The sequence below is a fragment of the Chrysoperla carnea genome, chromosome 5 (assembly GCF_905475395.1).
Source record: "Chrysoperla carnea chromosome 5, inChrCarn1.1, whole genome shotgun sequence".
Classification (NCBI taxonomy): Eukaryota; Metazoa; Arthropoda; class Insecta; order Neuroptera; family Chrysopidae; genus Chrysoperla; species Chrysoperla carnea.
This window is the reverse complement of record NC_058341.1, coordinates 72,130,567-72,141,708: the sequence shown is the minus strand read 5'-3', so window position 1 is coordinate 72,141,708 and position 11,142 is coordinate 72,130,567. Positions and strand designations below refer to the sequence as shown.

Below are 11,142 nucleotides of genomic sequence, written 5' to 3'. Positions count from 1 at the left end.
TAAATATTACAAATGTTTTGGGTTTAAAAATTAAAATTTAAAACATATCAAAAAGAAGATTGATTTAAAAAAAATCAATCCGAAATTTTGTCTCGATTAATGCACCCCTAAGAACTGCTTCCATAGATATATAACATATGAATAGAGGATCTATATGGCGTAAAGCAGCGCTTCAGAGTGAGTGTCTGGGAACTAAATAAAACCATTCAACGCATGCTATATGTTCATTAGCACATATTTGGTGGCGCTAGTATATATCTCAAATTCCATTCAATTCACATTAATTTCAATACATAGTAGCCTCTATCTATATGTTATATATCTATGACTACTTTACTCTAAGATTTAAATGGCCCATTACATACTCTATAGCGCAACACATACTTAATTCACTGGTAATATATGATACAAGACAAAAATATATTAATATATTATACAAGGCACAATACATACTTGGCTTCTTTAGATCCGCCACCAACTGTCGAATATATTTCTTCACCTTTCCTACTTCTTCGATAATTTCTCTATCTGTCTTGTCAAATCTTTTTTTATTTAAAAAAAATAATTGGTAGGCATCTTAAAAAAAAGGTAATAATAATTAACGAATAAATTCATTATTATCAGAAACGAGTAAAATTATTATTATTATAGGGATATAAAATAGTTAAATTTGGATGAATTTATTCTGGTAAGCGAAGATTAGTGACAAATTTCTATTTGCATGCTATTTTTTAGACAAAAGTAAACTTAATGAATTCGGCTAAATTGAAATTAAAAATAATCATGTAACATTCTATTTCTGGCGTATTTATACGTAGAAGTTAATCGATAGGTACTCTATAAACATTATAATATAAATTTTCCTGTGTGTCCTGTCAACTAAAAACGTATGTAATTTTTTAACCCGTATGTTAGGTAACACCTACACATCCGCATTAAAATTGATATTCTACTTTTAAAAACAATCGTGGGTACCGAAAATATCAAACTGTATTGCGTCAATTCATGCCATCTATTAAAATTGCTTGATTTATAGTACATATTAAATAACTTTACTTGACCGGTTGCTGTGCCTACACAACCAACTTTCTTCGTGCCCACGTTGTTATTTTCTACTTCTTCCCCTGTTTCTCCTAACATATGATCTGAAACCAAATAATAATTATAAAGTATTATTCAAAAATTGTAATATAAATAAATGTTCTTTTTGCAAGATTGTGTGGATTCTCCATTGTGAAGAACATTCTTTATGACTCATCAATTACACTTTTTAGTCAGTCAGTCATTCAGGACAAAGCATTTTATATCTATAGATAAAAAAAGATTTATTACTTAATGGTTATTATAGAATGTACCAATTTTTTTTTTTTTTTTTATTATTATTATTATACTGTGTTTCTAACAACTAGGTCATTTACACAGTGATAGATGAAACATTAGAAGATATATGTACAGATAATATATAAATGTAATTAAAATATTGAAGAACTTAAATAAGTAGGTATAGATAATTATGTTTTAGTTATGATAATCCATGGTAAAATTAATAATATATATGATAGCGTTGATTTTATTTTAGTTTGAATAGAGTTTAAATTTTTATATTTGGTTTAGTAATCCTGTTTGCTGGAGGAACGAGAATAGTGTGTTGATGGTGTCCTGGTCATCTCCGAGTGCAATAGCAATCGTATCAGGGAAGTTTGTTTTTGTTCGAATACGTTCTAGTTTTCTACATCTTATTAGAATATGATTCACTGTTATTGGCTCTTGACATAGTTCACATATCGGTTGAGGAGTTTTATTTAGAATGTATGAATGTGTAATTTTTGTATGTCCGGTCCTTAAACGTGTAAGTGCTATTTCATATTGTCTTTTGTTTTGATAACTTGTTTGCCATTCGGTTGTATTTTCTTTAATATTGCGGAGCTTGTTTTGTGTAATTCGAGACCATTGTTGGTCGCGTTTTTCTTTAAGGAGTAGCTTTATTGCATTTATGGCATCTTGGCTTATAGTTGTTTGGAGGGGTGTTCCATTACAGTGAGCGTCCTTGGCTGCTTGATCTGCTAGTTCGTTTCCAGGAATATTAATGTGGCTTGGTACCCATAGCAGTGTGATTGTTAGATGATAAGTTTGGGTGAGGGTATAAATTTTCTGTTGTATGGTTTGTATAAGCGAGTTTTGCGTATTTTCATTTTGAATTGCTTTTAGTGTGCTCAAAGAATCAGATGCTATTAGAATTTTATGAAGTTTTTCTTTATTCAGCTGTACATACTTTAATGCTTGATCAATTGCCAGTGCTTCGGCCGTGAAGTTCGTAGCCAGTGAATTCAATTTGAATTTGTGAGTCTCTGCTTCATTATAAATGAAGGCACAGGTGGTCGATGTTGCTGTTGATGAACCATCAGTATATATGGTTATGTAGTTATGGTATTTATTTTGCCTGAGTTCATAAAACATTTGTTTATAGAGTTCATTTGGTGTTGATTGCTTAGTATTTTCATTTAATGTAAGATCTACATTAATTATTAATCGTTGCCATGGTGGTAGTAGGTGGATTGTATTTTTAGGGAGAATGTGATCGGTTAGATTAAGGTTTGTATTTAAGTTTTCAAGTGTTATATTTTGGTATAAGGCAATTGGTTTAGGAAGGGATTTTTTATTATTAAAGATGTGCTTGAGTACGAGAGGAATTTTGAGGGAGCGCTTTAAGATTTCATTTTGTCTTTCGTGAATTTTGATACATATTTTCATCAGCATAAATGTTCTTCTTTCCGCCAGGTTTGGTTCTCCCAATTCTGCGTAAATACTTTCTATCGGAGTTGTCCGGTAAGCTCCAGTAATTATCCTCAATGCAGAGTTATTTATAATATTTAGAGGATTCAGAGTTCTTGGTTTTGCGGATGCGTATAAATGACATCCATAGTCTAGTTTTGATCTGATGAGTGCATAGTAAATTTTTTTTAGAGTTTTGCGGTCTGATCCTGTGTTTTTGTTCGATAGTATTTTAAGGATGTTCATTTTCCGAGTGAGTTCATTTTTGAGATAAGTCACATGAGCAGTCCATTTAAGCTTTTCGTCAAAATGTAGACCTAGAAACTTTTTACTGATGGTGTTTTCTATGGATTTGTTGTTTATTTGTAGGTTAAGTTTATGTTTAGTTTTTCTATGAAATGACATGTATTTGGTTTTTGACGTTGAGAAATGGAGCCCGTTTTTTTTACCCCATTCGTTTATTTGGTTTACTGCCTGTTGTAAATATTTTTGAGCATAGTTTAGGTTGGATGTTGGGATATATATAATTATGTCGTCTGCATATATGAGGAAACGTGTGGGAAAGGGAATTATTTGTGTAATATCATCGATAGCGATGTTAAATAAAACTGCAGAAAGGACGGATCCTTGTGGTATGCCATTTTCTTGGGTGTATGCATGTGAATATTTGCCATTTACTTTCACTTTGAATGTTCTTTGTGTCAGAAAGTTTTTGATGTATAGAGGTAAATTGCCGCGCAATCCCCATTTGTGTAGAGTTTGTAGGATTTTATGTCTCCATGTCGTATCAAAGGCTTTTTCTATGTCGAAAAAGACTGCATTGACATTTTGATTGATTGCAAATGCGGTTTTAATATCAGTATCAAGTATAGTAAGGCAGTCTATTGTTGATCGTTGGGTTCTAAAGCCATACTGTTGATTGTGAAGTAATGAGTTTTTTTCTATAATCCATTGGAGCCTCTTATAAGCCATGCGTTCTAGTATCTTTGAAATATGATTTGTCAGAGATATAGGCCTATAGCTAGAGGGATCTAATTTATTTTTTCCATTTTTGTATATGGGTACAATAATGCATTCCTTCCAATTGTAGGGGATTTCGCCTGTTTTCCATATTTCGTTCATTATATCTAATAGTAGATTAAGAGATGATTCGTGTAATTTCTGGAACATTTCTATATGAATATTGTCTGGGCCAGGTGAGGATTTTTTAATATGATTAAGTGACAGCAAAAATTCATGGAATGTAAATGGTTTGTTGTATTGTAATTGATTTTGGGTGGTAAAGTCTATATTGGATGTTGTTTCAATTTTATTTCTTTGTTGAAAATAGTTGTCATCCAATTGATAATTAGTAGAAATATTTGCGTAGTATTTTGCAAGTTCTTCGGCAATGTCTTTGTTTTCCGTTACTATTTGACCATTAGAGTTTATCGCATTAATTGTGTTCTGGTTATTAGTAATTCCCCAATTAATTCTATTTATACTGTTCCATATATCCCGCTCTGATGTGTTGCTATTAATATTTTGGGTAAAATCATTCCAGCATTTTTGTTTTTCTTTTAATATTTCTTGCCTCACTTTCGCTCTTAGTTTTTTATATTCCTGGAAGTACTCTTGCAGTTTTGTTTTTTTTGTATTTTCTAATCATACTTTTTCTTTTTTTAATTAATTCAGCTATATTACTGTTCCACCAGGGAACCTGCTTGTTTTTGTGATGTATATATTTTTGTTGTATGCATTGTGGTATTGCATTGTTTATTGTAGTATGTAAGAGATCTAATCTTTCACGTAGCGAGTTGGATTTTACATCCTTAATTTTTGTTAATAGTTTGTACTCTTCCCAGTTAGCATCTTCAAATATGTATTTTACTACCGTGTGATTATTTTTCGGTTGTAGTAAATGATCAATCAATATAGGAAAATGATCACTAGAGCAGAGGTCTTCGTGTGTGTCCCATTTAAGCCTTCTGGAAAGATGTGTTGTGGATAGTGTTATATCAATATTTGTGAATTTGGCAGTAGATGTTGAAAAATGCGTAGGTTTACCATTGTTTAATATCGTTAAATTATTATTAGTAAATATTAAATCTTCAATTTGTTTTCCACGAGTATCTGTGATTTCGCTTCCTATAAGTGTTGTATGTGTGTTTAAATCTCCCAACAATATGTATGGTCCGGTTGGTTGGTCGGTTATGTTTTGAATTTCTTCGGTAGTAAATTGTTTGTCTGGTGGAATGTATATGTTACATATTTTTAATTTGTCTTTTTGTGTGAGGAAAATTTCTACAGTTATTGCTTGTAAAGGAGTTTCAACATTGATTTGTTGGGCATATAAATTTTTATGTACATAAGTTGCAACTCCACCGGATGCTTTTCTATTGTCTACATAGTCGTGTCTAAACTGATTATAGTTCATTAATAGAGCTGTTTGGTCAGGTGTCAGGTGAGTTTCCTGCAAGCATAGTATTTTGGGTTGATAGTTGTTAATTAGTATTTTTAATTCAGACAGTCTTGCAAAAAATCCATTGACATTCCATTGTATTATGGTTTTATTAAGATTCATTTTAAGTTGAGATTCCGTCTTCCTCACCAGTACTTGATGCATCAGCATCATTGTCTGACTTCTGCTAGGGCTAGCTGTAATTTTCTTTTTTAACCTGGTGAGTGCGGACTTAGCGTTGGGATTATTTTCTGGGATGTAATATAGGGCGTCTATCATTTCTATGATGTGTTCTGGGCGTATATTCAGTGCTTTTATGATTTGGTTTATTTTAGTTGGATTTGTGGTACCCTGTGTGTCAATTATAAATTTTTGGAATTGTTCAAATTTAAGTATGTACTTTTCCGGTTCCAATGCCATGGGTTCTTTAAATATTTGGATAAAATCTATTGTGGTTTGTTTATCAGTTTTTGATTTTTTATTACCTTGTCCTTTGTTTGATATTGCTGGCTGGTTCGTTGTAATAGGATTTTCTTGAGGGGATGGTGCTTTTTCTATAGTAATACTTCGTTCTATTTCTAGGTGTGGAGTTTGAGAAGCTGTTATAATTATTGTTTGTTCATTTTCGGAGTCTTGGGTACTGCTAGTGCTTAAAGTAGAGCGGAGTCGTTTGAGGATTTGATTTTTATTTGAGATGCTTGTTACTATTTTTTTAACATTGTTATTTGAATTAATGGTGACATTTTGAGTATTTGGTTTATCGTTGGTGGTTTTTTGTATGGTTGGGTTTTCTAGGTTGTTGTTGTCTGTGGTTTGAATGTCTGTGTGGATTGTTTCTGTTTCATCCGGTTTTTGAATATTTTGTTCTTTTGAATTTGGTAAGTGTTGGATTTGAGAGGTATTTGTTGTGGTAGTTTGCATGTTATTTCTGCATCGGTCTTTTGTGTGACCATGTTTGTTGCAGATTTCGCATTTTTCAGTACTAAGATAGATTCGGTGGGTTTCATTTTCATGTTCTATCAGAATTGAATCTGGAATCGGCGTTTCTTCTTGTGGAAGATAGTAAATTTGCCTTCTTCCGCTATTTATGTGCATCAATTCTGGATTTGCCAATTTAACTCTGGTTATTGATGATGTTGTTTTTATTTTGTTGATTGTTAAGTGATGTAATATAATATCGTTGGGGATATTTGCTGGTACAGTTATTAATAGTCGTTTCGTTGGAGTTACTAATTTTTTGAGGGGGGTATTATGTCCATTTACATTTATTTCTTTATGTTTTTCCGCTATTTCATCGGCTATCTCTTTTGTTTTCAGATATATACATATTCTATTGAAACTCATAGGGTATGCGTCAGTGATTTCGTTTAGATTTATGATTTTTCGTAGTGCTAATATGTGATCGGTGAATTCGACGTTGTCTATTTTTTGTATAACAATCGCATGATGTTTTGTAGGGTATGTTTCAGTTTTTAGTATATTTGAGTATGTGGAGGTCGATGGTGATTGTGTAGATAAAATGTTTGGTGATTGCATGTTGAGTGTTTTAAGTGTAGTTGTTTTTATGGTGTAGATTTTTTTAAGTATATTTTATTTTAATTTGTTTGTTGTATAAAAATTAATTTTTTGGTTGTTTTTATTAATATATCCATGTAGGTATTATATTTTATGTAATATGTTTTGGTCTACTCACTCAAAGTGAGTAGTTGTATATGTGTCTATGTGTACTATAACTATTTATGTATTTTTGTTGTTTCACGTAAATATTAGGATAATAAGTTGATAATTTATATTTTAATCACAACAATAAGTAAGTGTTCACTGTATCACTGTCTAGGTTAAACTCTCATGTACCAATTACCTATCATTTTATTCTTCATTCTCTCCATTTTTTCTTTGCAATCTGCAATTTCCTTTTTTAAATTTGCATTTTCCTCTTTTAAATTTGCATTTTCCTCTTTTAAATTTTCATTTTCCTCCTCCACTGCTATTATTTTGCTTCTACAATTCGGATTGTAACATTCGTTCTAGGGAAAAGAATAAAGAAACAAAAATTAATAAGAACATACGCATTTAATTTTAATTTACCTTATACGCACGTTTATTGAAATCAGTAAAATAAGAATCTGTTAGATCGAATAATTTTCAAAATAAATATAAAAGTAAAAAAAAATAAAAAGGAAGTATTAAAAACGGTTGAAAAAATCGAGAGTCATTTGATTTTCAATTCAAAAGTCGAGACTTTTTTCATTACTTGAAACAGATACGATGTATATGTATACTGTGTGTTAAAAAATAAATAACTTTTTACGAATTTATTAGATTTATGATCCAAGATGAACCCTTCACTTCAATGTAAAAAAATTTGATTGAGAACCGTTTTTGAAAGAAATATTACGTTCTTTGAATGTATTATTTATAATTTTCTTTCATATTTACATTGATATTTATAATCAAGATTTGTCTTGATAAAAGAAACATTACGCTTTTGAAAACAACCATGTATCAATCTCAATCGTGAGCTCACTGATCACATAAAAAATTAAGATGTAGCGAACATTATTACCAAAAATAAAAATCTGTATAAGCGACAGTCGTTTTTCCTACCAAGACATCTATAACTGAGAGTCTCTTTTGCCTGTACCTCTATAGGCTACAATTCAACAATTGCTATGTATGACAATAAATTATGATTTACTTCGTATATAACTAAATATTTTGAATATTATGAATAGACGTCTCTAAATGAGACATACTATTCCTGTACCTCTATAAACTAGAAAAAAACAAGTGAAAACAAACAATTGACTGAGTTTATTGTTGAAATACCATGCATAGTCAGTGTTGATTTCTTTATCACATAACACATGTATAGACAGTATGTATAAAATGTATAGACAGTGTCATACATTGCGCACTCATTTGTTTTTTTGACGTCACGTAAATAACAAAAGATATTCACTTTTAAACAAACACACATACAACATACAAATACTATAAAATTTGCACCTAATTATCGCCCTCGTGGGTAAACAGTGATGTTTACAAAAAAATGTTTCAAACAAAAGTTTTTTATTTTTTTATAAGGAACATTTTTTACATTTAAACTTTTGTTCTATCTCTAACGGTTTACAAAATGGGTCCTACGGACCCAAGATCCAATTGACCTATGATGCTCATTTACGAACTTAGCCTCACTTTTTACGTCCTGAGTAAGCTGTAAAAATTTCAGCTCGATATCTTTTTTCGTTTTTGAGTTATCGTGACCACAGACGGACGGCCGGACGGCCGGACGGACGGACAACCGGAAATGGACTAATTAGGTGTTTTTATGAACAGCTATGACAAAATTTTTTTCCTAGCATCATTATTTTTAAGCGTTACAAACTTGGGACTAAACTTAATATACTATGTATATTTCATATATGCATGGTATAATTAGTGAGAAATCTATATAAGAAAAAAAAAGTTCACAGTCCATTGAATTCTCTCTTAACTATGTTTCACTGTATTACGTTTTCAACTAATTTCCTTTTAGTAGCAAATTAAAAGTCTCACAAGCATTTATGGTATTAATCGATGTTGATAATCATTATACTGTAGTTTAAACGCTGTAAATTGTCTTCTTGGAACAATCAATTTGTCAAAAAAAAGAATATAATATTTTAAGAAAGAATAATATTTTACAAAATGACATTATTAACAATTAAAGTTCCCCGTTTTTACGATCGGGATCACATTAGCAACTGTTCCATACTATTACTTTAATATATTTTATAAATCGATTAAGGAATGGACAGTTTTAAAATTAAGATTTTTTATTTCACTTCTTTAAAAATAAAAAGATGTAACAAAGGTATGATTCTAACTAGTTCTAGTCAATCAATACAGAATAATAACTAATAAGTACTTAAGAGTCTAAAAATTCGAGACATATTGGATTTGATGCCACACCTTGATATAGACTAAAATAAAGTGTACGTTTGCACATGTATGATTTCTTTACTACGATTTTTGATTTTTGAATTATACAAAAATTAAAGGGAAACAAATTTTAATAAATAATTTGCTTTATATTTACCAAATGTATGAAATGCATACCTGTGGTGTCTGTGATGTATATTCATTTCTAATTGAATTGAATTCCGCAGCAAGCCATTCGTCATTTAATTGATACTTGGATGATCGGATAGGTGTGGCAGTAATTCTAACGCTCTCATCCGTGTCACTTGACGCGCTAATTAAAGTTTTTATACTTGGTATTCTAATTCTCTTCCCTTCATTAATAATTTTTAATATATCGGCCTCATTTTCTGAAAAATGATTTTATCTATAGCAATATTCTTTTTTATAATAGTAATTTTAAGAATTACTTACCCTTTAGGAACAAAACAATCCCTTCCGTAAATTTTCGTTTATTTTCTACTTTTATAGGCAATTTTTTTTTTCCATTTATCAAATTCACACAAGCCCACAAATTTTTTGGTGAGCTTGTTGTACCTAGACAAACATTGTACAATAAATTCTAACAGAACAAATATAAAGAAAAATAATTTCATAGCATGATGAAATAATATAATGAATATTTTAACTAAATAGTTTTAGATGATTAAAAAAACTACTAATCTAGTAACAATGATACTAATAATTTTAAAAACTCGTTATTCATTTTTACTATGGTAAGAAAGAGGTAGATAATGTATGGGGAGTTAAATCTACAGGGAAAATTATTTTAAAGGGATCTTAGGTTAAAAAAATTCATTTTAATATACAGATTTCATGCGTAATTGAAAGAATTATAATATTTCAAATAACCAAGACTGTTTCAAATGGTAGAGATAACATGGAAATGATAACATTTTGTAAATATATTTGTAATCGGGAAAGTGTCCTATTTTAATTATAAGGTATTGAAATTTTGAAGAAAAGGAACATTCTTAAAAATAATAGCATAGAAAAATTGGCAATTCGGTACACAGTATGAAATCATTCATGATTTAGAAATTAGAACTGATGGTGATGAATTAAGAAAACCAGAAACGGATGGTTTATATGGATGTGCCATCACCCCATTTCTGAACTATTGACTTGATTGCATCTCTTACTCTATTGACTTCATTGCAAACAGGATAACATATTGTAGAATTAATATATCTAAATTATGAAATCAAACTCAAGTAACTTTAGGTTAAATTCTAAATTTCCAATTTGTTTCGCACCCGTTTTGTTAATACAAAACATTTAACAATTTTTTATAAATAACATTTTTTTCTAAACTTCCTTTACATATAAAAAATAATTACCTACATTGAGTTAGCGGACCACTTTTGGAATTTCCAAATTTTATTTTACTGGGAATTTGCCGTCCTTTTTTTGTAAATTCTTCGTTAATTTTTTAATTTTTTCGCTCAATTACTTTTCAAGAAAATCAGGGTGGTTTTTCAAGAAGCCGTTATTTTATAATATTTAATTAGCGGACCAACTCCTGAAAATTCTTTATTTATAATTTAAGATTTCTAAAAATTGTTTATCATTACTTATATTTCTCTAAAAATTACAGTAAAAACCAGACTCTCTTCAACAATTAAATTTTGAAGCAAATACATTTAAACTAACTTGGTACGTAAGTACTGTATCAAATGTAAAATGTGTCATACAATAGCTATGGGTTGCTATCCACATTGGTTTTCTTAAAAAGTACCTAATTGAGCGAAAAAATTAAAAATTCAACGAATAATTTACGAATAACAAGTGAAAACAAACAATCTTTCACGGTTTACAAGATGGGTCCTACGGACCTAAGACCCAATTGGCCTATTTTGCTCATTTACAAACCTAACGACCTAACTTTTTACCCCCTGAGTACGCTATACAAATTTGAGCTTGATATCTCTTTTGGTTTTTGAGTTATCGACGGACAGACAACCGGA

The 11,142-nt window shown here is 30.3% G+C and overlaps 1 protein-coding gene across 1 annotated transcript; it reads right to left on the bottom strand.

Moving 5' to 3' along the window:
• Positions 1 to 1,003: 1,003 nt before the first annotated feature.
• Positions 1,004 to 10,894, bottom strand: LOC123301403. Its single transcript, XM_044884140.1, has 6 exons — positions 10,829 to 10,894; positions 9,590 to 9,737; positions 9,314 to 9,525; positions 7,074 to 7,239; positions 1,057 to 1,145; positions 1,004 to 1,012 (listed from the first exon to the last, which is right to left on the bottom strand). The coding sequence occupies exons 1-6, from the start codon at positions 10,892 to 10,894 to the stop codon at positions 1,004 to 1,006; spliced, it is 690 nt and encodes a 229-aa protein (XP_044740075.1).
• Positions 10,895 to 11,142: the final 248 nt, after the last annotated feature.